General features: G+C 32.3%; 2 protein-coding genes across 9 annotated transcripts in view; one reads left to right on the top strand and one right to left on the bottom strand.

The window, feature by feature from the left end:
• Positions 1–18,791, bottom strand: part of LOC126886824 (protein transport protein Sec16B) — a 114,759-nt gene that overhangs the window by 94,454 nt on the left and 1,514 nt on the right. The window lies entirely within an intron of this gene.
• Positions 1,185–13,825, top strand: LOC126886827 (phosphoglycerate mutase 2-like). Its single transcript, XM_050653899.1, has 4 exons — positions 1,185–1,323; positions 1,410–1,725; positions 5,339–5,580; positions 13,532–13,825. Exons 1-4 carry the CDS (start codon positions 1,198–1,200, stop codon positions 13,763–13,765), a joined length of 918 nt encoding a protein of 305 aa, XP_050509856.1. The 5' UTR covers positions 1,185–1,197; the 3' UTR covers positions 13,766–13,825.

Raw genomic sequence — 18,791 nt, forward strand, 5'->3', positions numbered from 1 at the left:
CCAATGTTCGATAATCGAGCACTGCACATGAAGAAGAAGTGAAAGTCAAATTTCCCCCAACCAGTTCAGGTTTATCAATACTGTTGGTACGAGAGAGGTTTTGATAAGGCTTTGAGAGAGTACAGTACGGTAAGATGATACAAATACTAAAAGAAGCAGGAATTAACAACCAAGATTTGAAAATAATTAGAAAACTTTACTGGAATCAGACTGCAAATCTCAGAGTTGACAGTGGAACACACCGAATATGTGAAAATCATGAGGGGTGAGGCAAAGCTGTCTTTTGTCTACTTTAGTCTTCAATATATACTTTGAAAAAATATTTATCGAAGCTTTGCACGAAACTGGAAAAGGTATTCTACTAAACGGGTAACAGCTACACAACATCAGGCATGCACATGACACCATAGTATTTGCGAACAACCTAGAAGACCTACAAGTTCTTATGAACAAAATCACGTATTACAGTCAATAATATGGATTCAATATAAACGTAAAGAAGACAAAGTTTATGATTATTAGCAATAAAAGATAACAGAAGGTCAACTCTACTTCGACCAAACCCCTGTAAAAAGTGTGAGGCACTACAACTACCTTGGCACCATAATAAATGAAGAATGAATCAACAACCAAGAGAAAAGAGCGCGATCGGAAAAGCTAGATTCATCTTCGACCGGATGGAGGCCTTCTTCAATAGCCACAACCTTTCTCTTGGTATAAAAGTAAAAATGCTGAGATGATACGTCTTGTCTGTCCTTTTTTATGGTGTTGAATCGTGAACCTTGAACGTACATAAGTGCAGAAAATTCGAGATGTGGCTATATCGGAGAATTGGAGAATACTTAATATCCCGTGGACTGACCGAATCGAAAAGGTACATCAAGAAGAAGATAGATCATAGAATAAAGGATATCATGATAGTCACGACATAAATTACCCGACCATTCTACTTAATTATGTAATTATAATTTAAAATATTTCAGATAAAAATGACTGCATTTAAGGAAAAGAACATATATGTTTTCTTTTATTATAGGTTTCCGTAAACAGATAAGATCAATAATATACAAAAATTCTTTTTAAACGAGGTTTTAATGACGATATTTATTGACTGTAAAATCTCCACTAAATGTTAAAGAGCAAATCCTGCCCTGTATATTCCAACTTTAGTATTTAGTCTTCAAAGGCATAAATGTCATGAGCACAACCTTACTCCAAAATTATATAATGACAATCGACAGAATTGTCAAATTTCATGTATTGATCAAAACATTTACTACTATCCTTTTGAAGAGGAAAAGAGACTTCAACATGAGTTGTCCGGTAAATATGTTTTACACCTATTTTATCACTAAAAAACATTTTTTTTTTAAATAAAATACGTTTAATACCCAACATTCTTCTTTTAGGTTAAAAGTCAATGTCAAGCAGCCAAAGGAAAAACCTACAGGATCGTAATGATACGACACGGAGAATCAGAATGGAACAAAATGAATCTTTTTTGCGGATGGGTCAACTCAGAATTGAGCGAAAGAGGCAGGAATGAAGCCGTAAGATCTGGCCAAGCTATCAAAGATGCGGGATTGAAATTCGATCAAGCTTACGCCTCAGTATTAAAGAGATCTCAAGATACGTTAAAGACTATTTTGGAGATTATAGGGCAAACGAACATTCCTACTGAATATACTTGGAGATTGAATGAGAGACATTACGGAGGGCTTACAGGTTACATTTATACTGGTTACATTTATACTGGTTAATTTAAAAAATCGTGTTTATGTTTAAGTATATTTTTTTACGATAATTAATTTGACAATAATTGTCATTTTATTTTATAATGTTTTGCACCGCCAAAAATTATACTAGTCCATGTGGTGAGACTGCTCCCGTCTGAAAAAATTTCTGATTCGGTTTTCTTCTGGATTCCTATTCAAAAATATCTCCTTTAAACAAATCTGAAGGGTGCCGGGCGGAATTTTTGGGCAGAAATTGTTTAAACAATTTTTTTAAACAAATACAAAAGATCACCTTTTTTGACCCGAAGAATATTTTTTTAGGTTTTTTGGGTCATTCTAATCAAGAAAAACATCTTGTGATTTTTCTCAAAAATTGATAGTTTTCGAGTTATAGGCGATATAAATTCTGAAAAATGCGAAAATACGCATTTTCAAGGCTTAAAAACTCATATTTAAATTAGTATTTTTGAGGTTGTCAAGTACTTGAATTGTAAGTAAAACATTCATTTTCAAGATTCTGCAGACTGATCGGGTCTAACTTAAATTTACTCCGTTGTTATTTAATTGTTAATTATGCGTGTCCATCCGATTTTTTTGCCGGTGCGGCGCGCACTATTTCCAAAAATCTCCTATTTTCCTCCGATAAATATACTTTTTAGATTTTTCGGGACATTCTAAATAAAATAGGTTTCTTGTCATTTTTCTCAAAAGTTAATAGTTTTAAAGTTATAAGCGATTTAAAGCGCATTTTCGGATTTTAAATCGCTTATAACTTTAAAACTATTAACTTTTGAGAAAAGTGACAAGAAACCTATTTTATTTAGAATGTCCCGAAAAATCTAAAAAATATATTTTTCGGAGGAAATTAGGAGAAAATTGGAAAAAGTGCGCGCCGCACCGGCAAAAAAATCGGATGGACACGTATAATTAACAATTAAATAACAACGGTGTAAACTGAAGTTAGACCCGATCAGTCTGCAGTATCTTGAAAATGAATGTTTAAACTACAATGCAAGTACTTGGCAACCTCAAAAATACTATTTAAATATGAGTTTTTAAATGTTGAAAATGCGTATTTTCGCATTTTTCAGATTATAAATCGCCCATTTGACGAAATTTGACGAAAGTCAAATATTTGGTCTGCAATTAAACATATCAAAGACAAAGACCATGATAGTGGATAGACTACATAACATCCACATTTAACCACAATTGATCGGTTTGAGGTTGTGAACTCATACTTATATCTGGGATCATTAATCACAAACACAGGGTCACTACAGGAGGAAATAAAACGTAGATGTGATCTAGCAAAAGTCGCCACAGCAAAAATGACCACAATATGGAAGGACTGTCAAATTTCAAGAGCGTTAAAGATGAGGTTGATCAACTGCTTAATATTCCCAATACTGACTTACGGATGTGAATCTTGGACCCTGAGAAATTCGGAAAGAAGAAAGATAGACGCCACTGAAATGTTCTGTTGGAGACGAATGCTACGAATTCCTTGGACCGACCATAGAACAAATAATTCGATTTTAAGAGAGCTAAAAGTTAGCCAACGGCTCTCCAGTAAAGTCCATCTCCAACAATTAAAATACTTTGGACATGTTATGAGAGCCAACAGAGAAAACATGGAAAGACTCATTATACAAGGAAAGGTGGAAGGCCGAAGATCACGAGGAAAATTCCCAACAAGATGGATCGATCAGATTACAGGAATATGCAAAAGACCTATGCATGAGTTAAAAGAAATGTCCAGAGACAGAGATCTTTATAGACGGACAGTACACGACATCACGTCGACCACTACACTCCCTCCGGGGGGGTCAGGATTGAAGAGAGAGAAATCGCCCATAACTCGTAAACTATCAACTTTTGAGACAAATCACAAGATACCTTTATTGTTTAGAATGACTCAAAAAACCTAAAAAAATATTCTTCGGGTCAAAAAAAGGTGATCTTTTGTATTTGTTTAAAAATATTGTTTAAACAATTTCTGCCCAAAAATTTTGCCCGGCACCCTTCAGATTTGTTTAAAGGGGACATTTTTGAATAGGAATCCACAAAGAAACCGAATCAGAATTTTTTTCAGACGGGAGCGGTCTCACCACATGGACTATACCCATTTTGATAGTTGATTTTCTCGTGAACGGATTCCGCAAATTTGTTTTTAGTACATATTTTAGATTTTTTCTTTGGTATTTACCCTGTTGGGCAAAGGTTTATTCAAACTTCTCTTTTGAGCTTATACCGGGTGGAAGAAAGGAACTGTTTTTCACGGTTCAAGGGTGGGTATACATTAAAATCATGTTGTAGTCTATGTTTTGTGAACATTTCGTTTTTTATTTTCCCTAATATCTTTAAAAATAAAGAAAATATAAGGTTTTATTCTTTAACATGGACGGAAAAGCTAGACCCACCTTCAACCGGATGGGGGGCCTTCTTTGAACCTTAAACTCTCTTTAGGCATAAAAGTAAGAATGCTGCAATGCTTCTTCTTCTCTGTCCTTTTTTTATGGTTTTGAATCGTGTTTGTTGAACGAAGATATGTGCAGAAAATTGGAAGCATTTGAGATGTGGCTATATCGGAAAATATTTAAAATCCCGTGGCCTGACTGGGTTACAAATGAGGAAGTTCTCAGAAGGATGAAGAAGAAGCGGGGGTACTGACTACTGACCACCATCAAATCTTGAAAGTTAGAATATAGGGCAGTCAATGAGGGTATTTGGCTCCGAATTCCATCTACTACATCGATTTACTTGATATCTTCACAGTAAGTAGGGAATAGCTCAAGATACAAAGTCTACCCTATGCAGATGTGCGCTTTTATCTTGGGGGTGGTTCCCACCCCTTCTCGCGGGTGAAAGATGTTTTGGTTAAAATAGCTACGGAAGAGGTTAGAGAACCTAATTTTAAGCAAAAACTGTTCTATAATTATTTTTTGAAAACTCAACACTTTTTGAGTTATTCGTGGTTGAAAATTAGCCATTTTCATTGAAAAATTACACCTTTTCGGACGGATTTTTGCGAATACCTTAAAAACTATTCATCTAACAAAAAAACTATATAAAATATTTCTGTAGGTTATAAAAAAACGAAGAGATTTGTTCCTTCATAAATTTTCTAGTTAAAATACAAAGACGGGTATGGTAGGTAGGAAAAGTTTGTTTTTTTGCTGCATGCTCAAATCGGCTTATTCAACTTGAAATAACAAAGAAACAGTTGATTTTAGGTGTATAATGATACTAATAACTTTTGTAGGGCTTGAAAAGACCTTTAAAATGAGCAATACTAAATGTCGATCACATTCAAACTAAGCGAGATATTTTGCAAAAAAGTTGATGACTAATGTAATTTAAGAAGAATGAGAAGTATATTTAACCCCTCATCCACCAGAATTTAAATGCATCGTTTTTCTACTACTATACTTTTTATTATAGTGTTATTTATATGTTCAAAAAGTTGGACTGGTTTGAAATGAATGGTTTTTGAAAAAATTAAGATTAAATTATAGAACGCATTTCAAATGCGGGAAACTAATTGGTGACCCCTACCCTAGGGGGTTATATCATACTTAACTGACTTCGAAATGTTTTAGGTTTAAACAAATTAGAAACGGTTGAAAAATATGGAGAAAAACAAGTTCAAATATGGAGGAGAAGTTTTGACGTTCCCCCACCTCCTCTAACTCCAGACCACCAATACTATGATGTAATATTAAACGATCCAATATATAACAATGGGCCACCTAAGGACCAATTTCCTATGTTTGAATCTTTAAAACTCACTATTGAGCGAACACTGCCATTTTGGAATGAGACTGTAGTGCCAACAATGAGGGTAAATTCTAATTTTAAATAAAAAAAGATTAAAGTAAAAAATTAATATAAGCTAATTAGCACTAATAATGGATATGATAATATTTGATAAAACTGTCTTAAATTTTCCATTTTTTAGTATGAGGTTTGTCTTTTTAGTTTTCCGTATAGCCGCTTAGAGGGCGCCACCAATAAAACCTTCAGACACTAATATAACCTCAATCTTTTATTGACATAAATCCAGAGGTTCATTGCGATGCAACAAGTAGTGTAGCTACAGTGAATTTTTCAAATTACCAATAGTCCATTCTTTCACGGTTTTTGCTCTAAATTTTAAAGAACCGCTTGGTTTGACATGAAATTTGGCATACGTATAGCTTACATGTCAAAGAAAAAAAGTGATATTGTGCCGATGTGTGCTTTTGCCCTGGGGGTGACTTTCTTCCCCTCTTGGGGGAAAAAAAATATATGTCCAAAATGAGTCCGGAAATGGGTAAACTGACTAATTCTAAGTAACTTTTGTTCTATAGAGCTTTTTCGCCAAGTCAACACTTTTCGAGTTATTTGCGAGTGAATATGTTCATTTTTCAACAAAATAACCACATTTTTTGACGGTTTTTCGCAAATAACTCAAAAAGTAAGTATTTTGTCGAAAAAAACGTTCTTAGCAAAAATATAGCACATAAAAAAGTAAAAAAAATGGTGTACGCGTTAGGTCTCTGGATCTCGTAGAACCAGAGTTATAGCCAATGAAAAATAGATTCATATTCACCAAATTTCAAATAGAATAATTCGACGTGAAATATCCAAAAAATTAAGCACTTTTTGGGGAAAACCCATTTTAACTTTTTTAAAGTGTTTAAAACAAGCTTTATTTCTGTTTTTACAAAAAGTTTCTAGCATTAAATTTAAGCAAGTTACGCTCAAAATAAAGTTGGTTCCTTTTGTTTTTGCAAAAAAAAAATCGGGAAGACCACCCCCTAATTAGCAACTTAAATGAAATTATTCGTTACCGCTCCACAAATTATTTTACTTATGTTGTGTTTATATGATCTGTAAGTTTAATCGATTCAAAGTGCTTATTTTTGAAAAAATTTGGTTTCAAAGTAAAATTTTTAAAAATTTTAATTTTGTAAATTATGTTTTTTTTTCAAAATAACTTAAAAATTGTTAGAGATACCAAAAATCTCGAAAAACAAAAAAATCAGATTTGTTTTTCTGAATATCATGTATTTTTTTGGTTTTCTGTTAGATATAAATTTATTAAGATTTGGTGTTTCTAAATTTGCATACATTCGTGATCAGTGACTCGTTCAACCCGTTTTAACTACAGCCCTTTCAATAATAAGGACTTTGAACCGATGAAACTTACAGATCATATAAACAATATATACACGAGTCAAGAAACTTGTGAAGTCGTAACGATTAAGTTCATTTAAGAATATAATTAGGGGGTCATTTTCCCGATTTTTTTACCAAAGCCTAAAGGGACTAACTTTATTTTGAGCGTAACTTGTTTAATTTTGATGTTAGAATATTTTTTTATAAAACAGAAATGAAGATTTTTTTAAACACTTTAAATAAGTTGTAATGAATTTTCCCCGAAATGTGCTTAATTTTTGGTTATTTCACGTTAAAATACTCCATTTGGGATTTGACGAATATGAACCTATTTTTCATTAGCTAAAACTATGCTTTTACTAGGTGAGGAGACGTGATATATACACCATGTTTTTAAATTTTTTACAGGCTATATTTTTGGTAAGAACGTTTTTTCGACGAAATACTTACTATTTGAGTTATTTACGAAAAACCGTCTAAAAGCGTGGTTATTTTGTTGAAAAAATGAACATATTCACTGTCAAATAACTCGAAAAGTATCGACTTAGTGAAAAAACTCTATAAAAGAAAAGTTACTTAAAATTAGCCAGTTTATCCATTTCCTGACTTTCTTTGGATGAATATTTTTTCACCCCCAACAGGGGATGAAAACCGCCCCCAGGGCAAAAGCACATATCGGCACAATAGCACTTTTTTTCTTTGACTTGTTAGCTACGTGTATGCCAAATTTCATGTCAATCCAAGCGGTTCTTTAAAATTTAGAGGTTTTGCAATATTTTACCGTTAAAGAACGGACTACAAGTCATTCGAAAAATGGATCTTAGCCGAGAGCATTTTCGAGCAATAATTTAGCTCAAGGTCCAATCTTCTTTTCGGTTTTATACTCAGTCTCTTTGATGATCAATAAACCTACACAATTTTATATTCTCTAGTACTCTAGTCTGTAGCCTGACCCTTTTTAGAGGTCTAATAACTTCGAGACTAAACCTTCCATGTAGGTCTTTGCCGGTAGCTTTTCTTCGCCTAAAGTCCTAAAGCAAAAAACCACACATTTGCCAGGCTATCACATTGACATAAAATGTGCTCTGCTGATTCTTCTTCTAGGTAACAGAATCTCCATAGGTCTTCATCTGCCAATCCCATCAGCTTCAACTTTGACTGTTTTCCTGTCTTTGCTTATTAGATCTGCTATATAGTCCGTTCTTTAACGGTAAAATATTGAAATTTGGTATACACATAGCTAACAAGTCAAAGAAAAAAAGTGATATTGTGCCGATATGTGCTTTTGCCCTGGGGGTGGTTTTCACCCCCTCTTGGGGGTGAAAAAATATTCGTCCAAAGATTCGTCAGGAAATGGATAAACTGGCTAATTTTAAGTAACTTTTGTTCTATAGAGTTTTTCACTAAGTCAATACTTTTCGAGTTATTTGGCAGTGAATATGTTCATTTTTTCAACAAAATAACCACGCTTTTAGACGGTGTTTCGCAAATAACTCAAATAGTAAGTATTTTGTCGAAAAAACATTCTTAGCAAAAATATAGCCTGTAAAAAATTTTAAAAAATGGTGTATACATCACGTCTCTACATCTAGTAGAAGCAGAGTTATAGCTAATGAAAAATAGGTTCATATTCGTCAAATTCCAAATGGAATACTTTAACGTGAAATAACCAAAAATGAAGCACATTTCGGGGAAAACTCATTACAACTTATTTAAAGTATTTAAAAAAAGCTTCATTTTTGTTTTATAAAAAAAATTTCTAGCATCAAAATTAAACAAGTTACGCTCAAAATAAAGTTAGTCCCTTTTGGTTTTAGTAAAAAAATCGAGAAAATCACCCCCTAATTAGTATCTTAAATGAACTTAATCGTTACGACTTCACAAGTTTCTTGAATCGTGTATATATTGTTTATATGATCTGTAAGTTTCATCGGTTCAAAGTTCTTACTATTGAAAGGGCTGTAGTTAAAAGGGGTTGAACGAGTCACTGATCACGAATGTATGCAAATTTAGAAACATCAAATCTTAATCAATTTTTGTCTAACAGAAAAACAAAAAAATACATGATATTCAGAAAAGCAAATCCGACTTTTTTTGTTTTTCGAGATTTTTGGTAGGTATCTCTAACAATTTTTAAGTTATTTTGAAAAAAAACATATTTTTCAAAATTTAAATTTTTAAAAATTTTACTTTGAAACCAAATTTTATCAAAAATAAGCACTTTGAATCGATTAAACTTACAGATCATATAAAGACAACATAAGTAAAATAATTTGTAGAGCGGTAACGATTAATTTCATTTAAGTTGCTAATTAGGGGTTGGTCTTCCCGATTTTTTTTTTTTGCAAAAACAAAAGGGACCAACTTTATTTTGAGCGTAACTTGCTTAAATTTAATGCTAGAAACTTTTTGTAAAAACAGAAATAAAGCTTTTTTAAACACTTTAAAAAAGTTATAATGGGTTTTCTCCAAAAAGTGCTTAATTTTTTCGATATTTCACGTCGAAATATTGTATTTGAAATTTGGTGAATATGAATCTATTTTTCATTGGCTATAACTCTAGTTCTACGAGATCCAGAGACCTAACGCGTACACCATTTTTTTACTTTTTTATAGGCTATATTTTCGCTAAGAACGTTTTTTTCGACAAAATACTTACTTTTTGAGTTATTTGCGAAAAACCGTCTAAAAATGTGGTTATTTTGTTGAAAAATGAACATATTCACTCGCAAATAACTCGAAAAGTGTTGACTTGGCGAAAAATCCCTATAGAACAAAAATTACTTAAAATTAGTTAGTTTACCCATTTCCGGACTTATTTTGGACATATATTTTTTCACCCCCAACAGGGGGTGAAAGTCAGGGAGGGGGTGAAAGTCACCCCCAGGGCAAAAGCACACATCGACACAATATCACTTTTTTTCTTTGACATGTAAGCTATACGCATGCCAAATTTCATGTCAATCCAAGCGGTTTAAAATTTAGAGCAAAAACCGTGAAAGAATGGACTAATAACTTTTGGCTATCTATTATAATCTATATTTCATGATACTCAGTTCTAATGCCACTGGAACCCCACAGCTTTTTCACCTGACATTGTAATTATCTACAAACTAGTGGTAGGGGAGCAAAGTATGCTAAATGTGCAGTCACTCGAGCGTTATGGGGACCTATTGGGTTGTGAAGAGTAGGTCCTAAAACCAAAAAAAGTTAAGTAAAGTTTTCCATTTTAGTGGGGACTTTTCATTTTAGTGGAGACTTTCCATTTTTAATTTAATTTTCCATTTCCAACAATCGTTTTTTTAGATTATAGCGCCATCTATCCATAATTCGAAAAAATGTCTCGAATAAAATAAATAACTTATTTTTACGTAAGGAATCCAAATCTGCAATAAAAAATGGGGGCTCCCATTTAAGATTTTAGAGTAACCCCCCACGCCACCTCCGTGGGAAGTCGTGTTTGGTATCATTCGATAAGATTTTTAAAAATATTGAGTATTTTTTAGTTTTTCGATCTGTCATTCATTTCCCGAAATATTCGCTTTTTTCCTGTGAAACTTTGGGACTCACCCATTTCCTTACATGCTCAAATCGTCAGATTTTTGAAATTACCTTATCTTAATCTGACGATTTCGAGTTTTTCTAAGGATATATTTTCTTTTTCGGTCTCCCTTAACGAACTCCCCTGCATTAAGAGCCAATATATGGTAGAGGTACATTTTCAGGGTACAAGGTTTCTCCCCATGTAATAATCTGATGCGCTCGAGTATCTGCAAAAATCTCCGCTTGTGCTCCCCTACCAAAGGAATGTCACTGACAACTATTTCATACTTCAAGTAGGTATAAGCACAATTTTTTATGCTCTTTGTAGTCACTATTTTTAACTATTTTGTGAACATTGATTTCTAAGTGGTTGACTGGATACCATATTCTTCTTCTTAAGGTGTCTTCTCCATTACTGCAGGTTGTTTATGGTTCATTCCATTTCAAATCACTCAATTTTGGAGCAAAAAAAATTTTGGACCTCCGATTTGTCTGAAAATTGGTATATAGCTTCTGCGGGACGTAAAAATAAGACATTTAAGGTCAAAAAATCTTCTTCTTCTTTTTTTCTCAAAATGTTATTTTATGCGATTTTACAGTGATTTGGTGTTAATTTATACAAATTTGCATTTTATATTGTAAAGTATCAATGGAAAACATAATATTTTAATAGAAGGGACTCAAAAATGTCATTATATGGTATTATAGCAAGTTACTTTGATTCAAAACAAGCTTTTGATCAAATTTTATAGTGTAGACAACGTTAAAATACCGTTTTTTACATTTTTCTCCATTCCCAAAATACATCATAATCGATTTGGCTGAAAATTTGCCCACAGATAGACAAAACATAGGACTTTCAGTGGTGAGAAGGATTTGAATTATACAGGGTGTAACAAAAATACAGGTCATAAATTAAACCACATATTTTGGGGCCAAAAATAGTTCGATTGAACCTAACTTACCTTAGTACAAATGTGCACATAAAAAAAGTTATAGCCCTTTGAAGTTACAAAACGAAAATGGATTTTTTCCAATATATCGAAAACTATTAGAGATTTTTTATTGAAAATGGACATGTGGCATTCTTATGGCAGAAACACCTTAACAATAAATTATAGTAAAATTTGTGCTCCCCATAAAAAAATTATGGGGTTCGGTTCCCTTAAACCCCCCTAAACTTTTGTGCACGTCCCAATTAAATTATTATTATGGTACCATTAGTAAAACACAATGTTTTTAAAACTTTTTTGCCTCTTAGTTCTTTTTCGAAAAGCCAGTTTTTATCGAGATATTTTGAATATTTGTCAAATCCACCACATATTTTGTATATGGTTAAGTACGATTATCGAGACTTGGTAATAATACGAAAAGTTACATTTTTAGGTATATTTTTAACCATATTAAAAAAGAAGCCACATCTCAATAAAATGTGCCTTATCAAAAACATACTAGGAGACAAAAAAGTTTTAAAAACACTGTTTTTAACTAATGGTACCGCAATAACAGTTTAATTGAAACGCATGCAAACATTTGGGGGGTTTAAAGGAACAAAACCCCCATAAAATTTTTATGTAAACATATTAAAAAGGAAGCCGTATCTCGATAAAAAATGGCTTATCGAAAAAATACTAAGAGGCAAAAAAGTTTTAAAAATATTGTGGTTAACCAACGGTACTACAGTGATAATTTAATTGGAACGTACACAAAAGTTTGGGGGGGTTTAAGGGAACAAAACCCCCATAAAATTTTTATGGGGTGCACAAATTTCACTTTAATTTTTTTTAAGATAATCCTGCCATAAGAATGCCACATGTCTATTTTCAATAAGAGATCTCCAATAGTTTTCGATATATTGGAAAAAATCGATTTTCATTTTATAACTTCAAAGGGCTATAACTTTTTTTATGTGCACATTTGTACTAAGGTAAGTTAGGTTTAATCAAACTATTTTTGGTCCTAAAATATGCGGTTTAATTTATGACCTGTATTTTTGTTACACCCTGTATTAAAATACCAAAAAATGTACATGCAATATTATAGTCAAAAATATAGGCGTCTACTGTAAGTACAATTAACTCGAAAATATCGACCTCACGACAAAAATTGTTAAACAGAAATTGTAATAATTGTAAATAAGATTTATTTGGAACAATTTCAGTTCCTACTATTTTTGTCGAAAAGTTAAAAATGGCGGAGATATTGAGCAAAACAGGTTCTCCTTTAAAATCAAGATGACGGCTAACGTAACGGAGGAATTCATTCGTGATTTTAAATTTAGGCTACTATTGACTCCCCTAAAGATCAGAAAAATAAAATTTTGGGCAGCTCGGCATTCAAGGTCAAATGCTATCCCGACTGGACTAATATACACTTTTGAGTCTGATATTACTGCATGTAACTTTTTTGGTATTGTAATATAATTCAAATCCTTCTAACCACTTAAAGTCCTATCTTTTGGCTATCTGTGGGCGAATTTTAAGCCAAATCGATGATGATGTATTTTGGGAATGGAGGAAAATGTAAAAAACGGTATTTTAACGTTTTTTACACTATAAAATTTGATCAAAAACTTGTTTTGATTCAAAATAACTTGTTATAATGCCATATAATGACATTTTTGAGTCCTTTCTATTAAAATATTATGTTTTTCATTGATACTTTACGACAGAAAATGCAAATTTGTTTAAATAAACACCAAATTACTGTAAAATCGCATAAAATAACATTTTGAGAAAAGAAGAAGAAGATTTTTTGGCCTTAAATATCTTATTTCTACGTCCCGCAGAAGCGTTATACCAATTTTCAGACAAATCGGAGATCCAAAATTTTTTGCCTGAGTGATTTGACATGGAATGTACCTTATAACTACAGCAAAGTGCTCTCTATCTTGAGCTGTTCTTAGTATCAAATGTGTGTCCATGCCTGTCCAGTTTCTTACATTCTTCAGCCAGGAGCATTTTCTTCTTCCTGGACCTGTTTTTATAACAATCTTAACAAAGAATAATTATATAGTTTTAGGCACATCTTCACATAACTATTTGTCAATCTAAGAAATTATTCATGTTCAAATAATAAAACACTTTTAGTCAGGAAAACAAGTAATAATAGCTGCACACGGAAATAGTCTGAGAGGGATTGTCAAACACTTGGATCAAATGTCAAATGAAGAAATCATGCAACTAAACCTTCCTACAGGTATACCTTTCGAATATGTCTTAGACGAAAATATGAAACCGATAAAAAGCCTGCAGTTCATGGGAGATCCTGAAACAGTCAGACAAGCAATGGAAGAGGTGGCAAATCAAATAAAGAAGAAGTGATAATATACCCTGTAAATACTGAACTATAAAAATAAATAAAAAAAAATGTATTTTTGTTTTCTTCTTCTGTTTTCAATAGTAAAAATTACTATTTTTAATGTAACAACTTTTTACTCTTAGTCTGATTAAATAAAATAAAAATGTAATTCCGTACAGGTTGGAACAAATTTGAAATCAAAGATTAGGTCAAAAAAGAAGATTTATTTTGCAGGAGAAGTTGTGGTATGTTACCAATATAAACAAAAAGAATTGGTTGAATAATATTCAATAGTAACTGTTGAAAACTGTTTATGAGACTCATAAACTATTTATGAGACATTTAAATTGTGTATTAAATTTTACTACTGTTTCAATTGCAAAAACGTGGTTGTTGCCGATAGAGTATACACTTTTGTAAAATCTTTTTTTTTTGTATATTTTTGACAAATGCATTGAGAAATTAAAATTTCATTTAGGGTCACCTAGGGTTAGTGTGACGTAAAAATACGCAAATTTGATTTTAAAATAAAAAAATATATTTGTTTTTAATTGAACGGTTTCAGATTTTTAATGAAGACTTTCTGGTTAATTGTCACAATCACTGCACAGTGAATAGGCTAGTTGCATTTTTAAAATTCCTTCTACATTATGTTTTATTTAAGAGGGTAAGGTGTCACACTATCCCTTCATTATGGGGTTACTGTGACTAGGATTAGGGATAGTGTGACAACTAGATTTTTTTGCTATTTAAAAGCACCTAGGATTAAGTGTGCCTTGGTGGGACAAAGAACGACATTACAAAAACATTGTAATAATTTTTGGCATTTAAAAATTCGACAATTTTAGAAAAAAAATATGAAATTTCTTATTTAAAACACCAATTTTTTTATTAAACGTTGGTATTTTATTGAGAACTTTTTCTTATTTTACAAATTCAGTAACATCTAACATTCAAAAACATCAACTTTTCAATTAAAAGAATACCGAATTCTTTCATCATTAAGGGATAATATCGGATCCATCAATATTCCTATAATCTGGGACATTCTAATAGGGCTTTTCATTCAGTCATTTGTTTCGAGCTTCCGTCATGTGTCACATAATATTGATATATCTACGCCATACGTTATTGATATATACCAATGATACAAACCAAAGACGTATGGCGTAGATATATTAATATTATGTGACACATGACAGAAGCTCGAAACAAATGACACTCGATGAAAAGCCCTATAAACGAACTGTCTTTTTCATTAACAACAAAACTTTTTTATCCTTATCAACACTTCTTAATCCTTCCACTTCTATTTCATCTTTAGCGTCATGTGTCATCAAAAAAGTTTTCAATTACACACACATACCGAAAAGCAGTTCTACCACGCTTCCCACCCATAAAAGTTGCAACTATAAAATAGCCTTGTTTGATATCTTCTTCGTTTATAGGTTTTAGTGTCGCAGTTTCCTCTAAGAATTCCTCTTCTGCTTCGTCACTTTCCCCTAAAGACATATCTTCTATCTCCTCATCACTATCTGATTCATCTTTGTTTGACTTTTTATTGATAGTTTTTGGACAGGTTTTCTGTTTTCCTTTAATGGACTCAGCCTTTTTGTCTTTAAATAACTTATGTATTCTTCTTTTGTTATTATTTCTGCAGTATCAATTCTTCATTTAACTTTCTTTTTATGCTAGTTTGAACTATCTTTTCCAGAAGCCAATGCTCAAACACTTTCTCTGGTCTCACAATAAAACACTGAAAACTTTTGTTTTCTATACTTCCACAAAATTTATTATTTACAACTATGTGACTACAGCTGTTTCGGCAGAGTGCCTTTCTCAAGTGATATAATTTACAATGTGTTTGCCTTTTTAAGTCTCTAACTGAAGAGGTTGAGGAGTGGGGAGCTGTTTGTCTCGAGTTGGTCATTCAGAATTATATCTGTATTTTTCAGTTTATTAATTTCCATAGATTCTAAAAAAGATAGCTTAAGGCTTTTATTTTGGATATGCAGAATTTGAAACTCTTCATTGAAAGAATGATTATGATCTAGAAGGTGAAGTGCGTATGTAGAAGTGTCTGTTTTTCTATTGTTGAAAGCCCTTTTGTGTTCTGCTATCCGTTTGTCAAAAGTTCTGCCAGTTTGGCCGATGTACGTTTTCGGACAGTCACCACAAGTTAGTTTGTACACACCACTCTGTAGTTGCTTTTTCTTTCGGCTTTTATTGTTCTTAATATATTTGCTTAAGTTGTTAGTTCTGAAAGCTGGTATTATTCCTTTCTTTTTTATGTTTAAACAACGGCTATAACGAACAAACAGTTAACAAAATTTTAAATCAAAAACTCCATAAGAAAGCCCTGAAATTAGTGTATCCACCACCACAGAAAGAACCCAGTACCTTCTGCTCTCTCACATATACTGGCAAGATAACAACAAAAATAGCCAGATACATAAAAAAGAAAGGAATAATACCAGCTTTCAGAACTAACAACAACTTAAGCAAATATATTAAGAACAATAAAAGCCGAAAGAAAAAGCAACTACAGAGTGGTGTGTACAAACTAACTTGTGGTGACTATCCGAAAACGTACATCGGCCAAACTGGCAGCACTTTTGACAAACGGATAGCAGAACACAAAAGGGCTTTCAACAATAGAAAAACAGACACTTCTACATACGCACTTCACCTTCTAGATCATAATCATTCTTTCAATGAAGAGTTTCAAATTCTGCATATCCAAAATAAAAGCCTTAAGCTATCTTTTTTAGAATCTATGGAAATTAATAAACTGAAAAATACAGATATAATTCTGAATGACCAACTCGAGACAAACAGCTCCCCACTCCTCAACCTCTTCAGTTAGAGACTTAAAAAGGCAAACACATTGTAAATTATATCACTTGAGAAAGGCATTCTGCCGAAACAGCTGTAGTCACATAGTTGTAAATAATAAATTTTGTGGAAGTATAGAAAACAAAAGTTTTCAGTGTTTTATTGTGAGATAAAATGAACTTCCATCAAGTAACGGTCGAATCCATCAATTACTTTCTCTGGTGTTTCTTGCCCAACAGAAAGTTCGGTGATTTGACACCCTTGTAATGGACTGGAGGATTGGCCAGTGATTTGGTGCTATTTTAATAGAGTGATAGATGATGACCCAGCGATCCCTTGCTCTTCTGATGAACGTTTGCAAGATACTGTCAACCATAACCTGACCAAACTAAGGTAGTTAGTGGTGATAGTGACACATGTCACACTATACCCATGTTTCACTGTCACAGAAACCCCACAGTGTGAAAATCTGTGGGGTTACTGTGACATGTCTAAAAAAATAATAGATAAAGACAATTGGGCCTTTAGCCAATTGGGCCAAAAATAAGTTTAAATGTTTAAAATAAGTGATGCAATACCATGCAGAGAAAAAATCATAATTAAATACAAATAATTTTGAAGAAATCCCAAATTTGGACTACTTAATATATCAAAATTTCAAATTCGAATTAAAATACACACATAAATAAATACTATGATTTTAACCTAAAAAACAGAAGGGACTGAAACAGTTTTTTTTTAATAATCTATTGAAATGCAATAGAAGTGTAATATAACATCCTATTATGTAATATAAAAGCACAATATAAATTAGTATTTAATGTTGTCACACTAACACCGCTGTCACACTAACCCTAGGTGACCCTAGCCTTCCCTCCAAAATGGCGTTTTAAAATTGTTCTAATTTGATGGATTTGACCATTGCCTGATGGAAATTCATTTTATCTAACAATAAAACACTGAAAAACTTTTGTTTTCAATACTTGCACAAAATTTATTATAAGTTAATGTTACTACAACTGTTTCGGCAGAGTGCCTTTCTCAAGTGGTGTATTTTACTATGATAGTAAAATAGCAAAAACGGCCAATTGGACAAGCCAGAGAAAGACTGAGCCTTAAGTAGGTATCAAGACAACTTGGATGATTTAAATTCTATTTAAGTTGAAGCATGGAAAAGAGATGTCAGAGACATGAGTGAATGGATGATTGCTTTGAAGAAGGCTTTAGCTCATAACTAGCTGTTATGACACTGACGATATATGTTTAAAATGAAAAACACTGAAGAATTGACTATGGTCTGTTTTTAAACCAAGAGGAGTAATTCAAATTTACCGCACCATAATGCTTGTTTGTAGTTGGTCCAACCTTGGGCAAGTTTACTCCACTGTTATAAAATTTTGTTACTAATGACATTTATAAAATTTTGACACGATTGGCATTTCATAGGTTAATTAAGTTATATCAGCATTTTTTTGAGTTTTCTGCATTATTTCTTAATTTTTAGATTTCTAGTCTGCTTGATATAAAAAACAGTTTTTTTTTAGAACTCTTTAGCGGCGTATTAGTATAATATAATATTTATGGATTACCATTGAAGGCTGATATGATCAACCAAAAGAGATGTATTTGGTGATTTTTCCAGTGACTTTCTTGGGTGTGAATCTGTCTTTTTAGTTTACTCCTGGTTTAAAAACAAACCATAGTGCCCAATAATATTTTTTATACATTCATCATTTATAGAAACAGAATCAGAATCCATTGATAGACATACATTCATATAATTTGTCTGCCTATTCTATACTAGTTCCTTTAGTTTCTGTTTTTAATCTTGAGTTTCTGTTTTTAAACAAAATAAGATCAACAGAGATGGAATTCCTAAGGAGAAGCTTCAGAATAACAAGTACAGATAGAATACATAATATAGAGATTAATAAAAGAATAGGAATGAACTCAGATATAATAGACTACATAGAAAAGAAGAGATTAACCTGGATCAGACATGCCAAAAGAGCAGACAAAAAATGTTGGATAAACAGAATAAAAGAGGGGAGCCTGATAGAAAGAAGATAGAGGCAGACCCCAAAGATCTTTCATAGATGAAGTAGAATGAAGTAGAAGCAATTGAAAGAAGAAATCTGCAGGAAGGGGACTGGAAAAACAGGAAGAACAGTTGAGTGAAGGAATACAGTAAAAACTGTGGAAATCCTTAATTAT

The sequence above is a fragment of the Diabrotica virgifera genome, chromosome 6, assembly GCF_917563875.1.
Source record: "Diabrotica virgifera virgifera chromosome 6, PGI_DIABVI_V3a".
Classification (NCBI taxonomy): domain Eukaryota; kingdom Metazoa; phylum Arthropoda; class Insecta; order Coleoptera; family Chrysomelidae; genus Diabrotica; species Diabrotica virgifera.

What these genes read in the sequence shown, in the direction of transcription:
- LOC126886827 (XM_050653899.1), top strand. Translation starts at nt 1,198, where the DNA reads ATGAGCACAACCTTACTCCAAAATTATATAATGACAATCGACAGAATT. An exon ending in ACTTCAACATGAGTTGTCCG is followed by an intron (nt 1,324 to 1,409) that starts GTAAATATGTTT and finishes TTCTTCTTTTAG; the next exon opens with GTTAAAAGTCAATGTCAAGC. An exon ending in ACATTACGGAGGGCTTACAG is followed by an intron (nt 1,726 to 5,338) that starts GTTACATTTATA and finishes GAAATGTTTTAG; the next exon opens with GTTTAAACAAATTAGAAACG.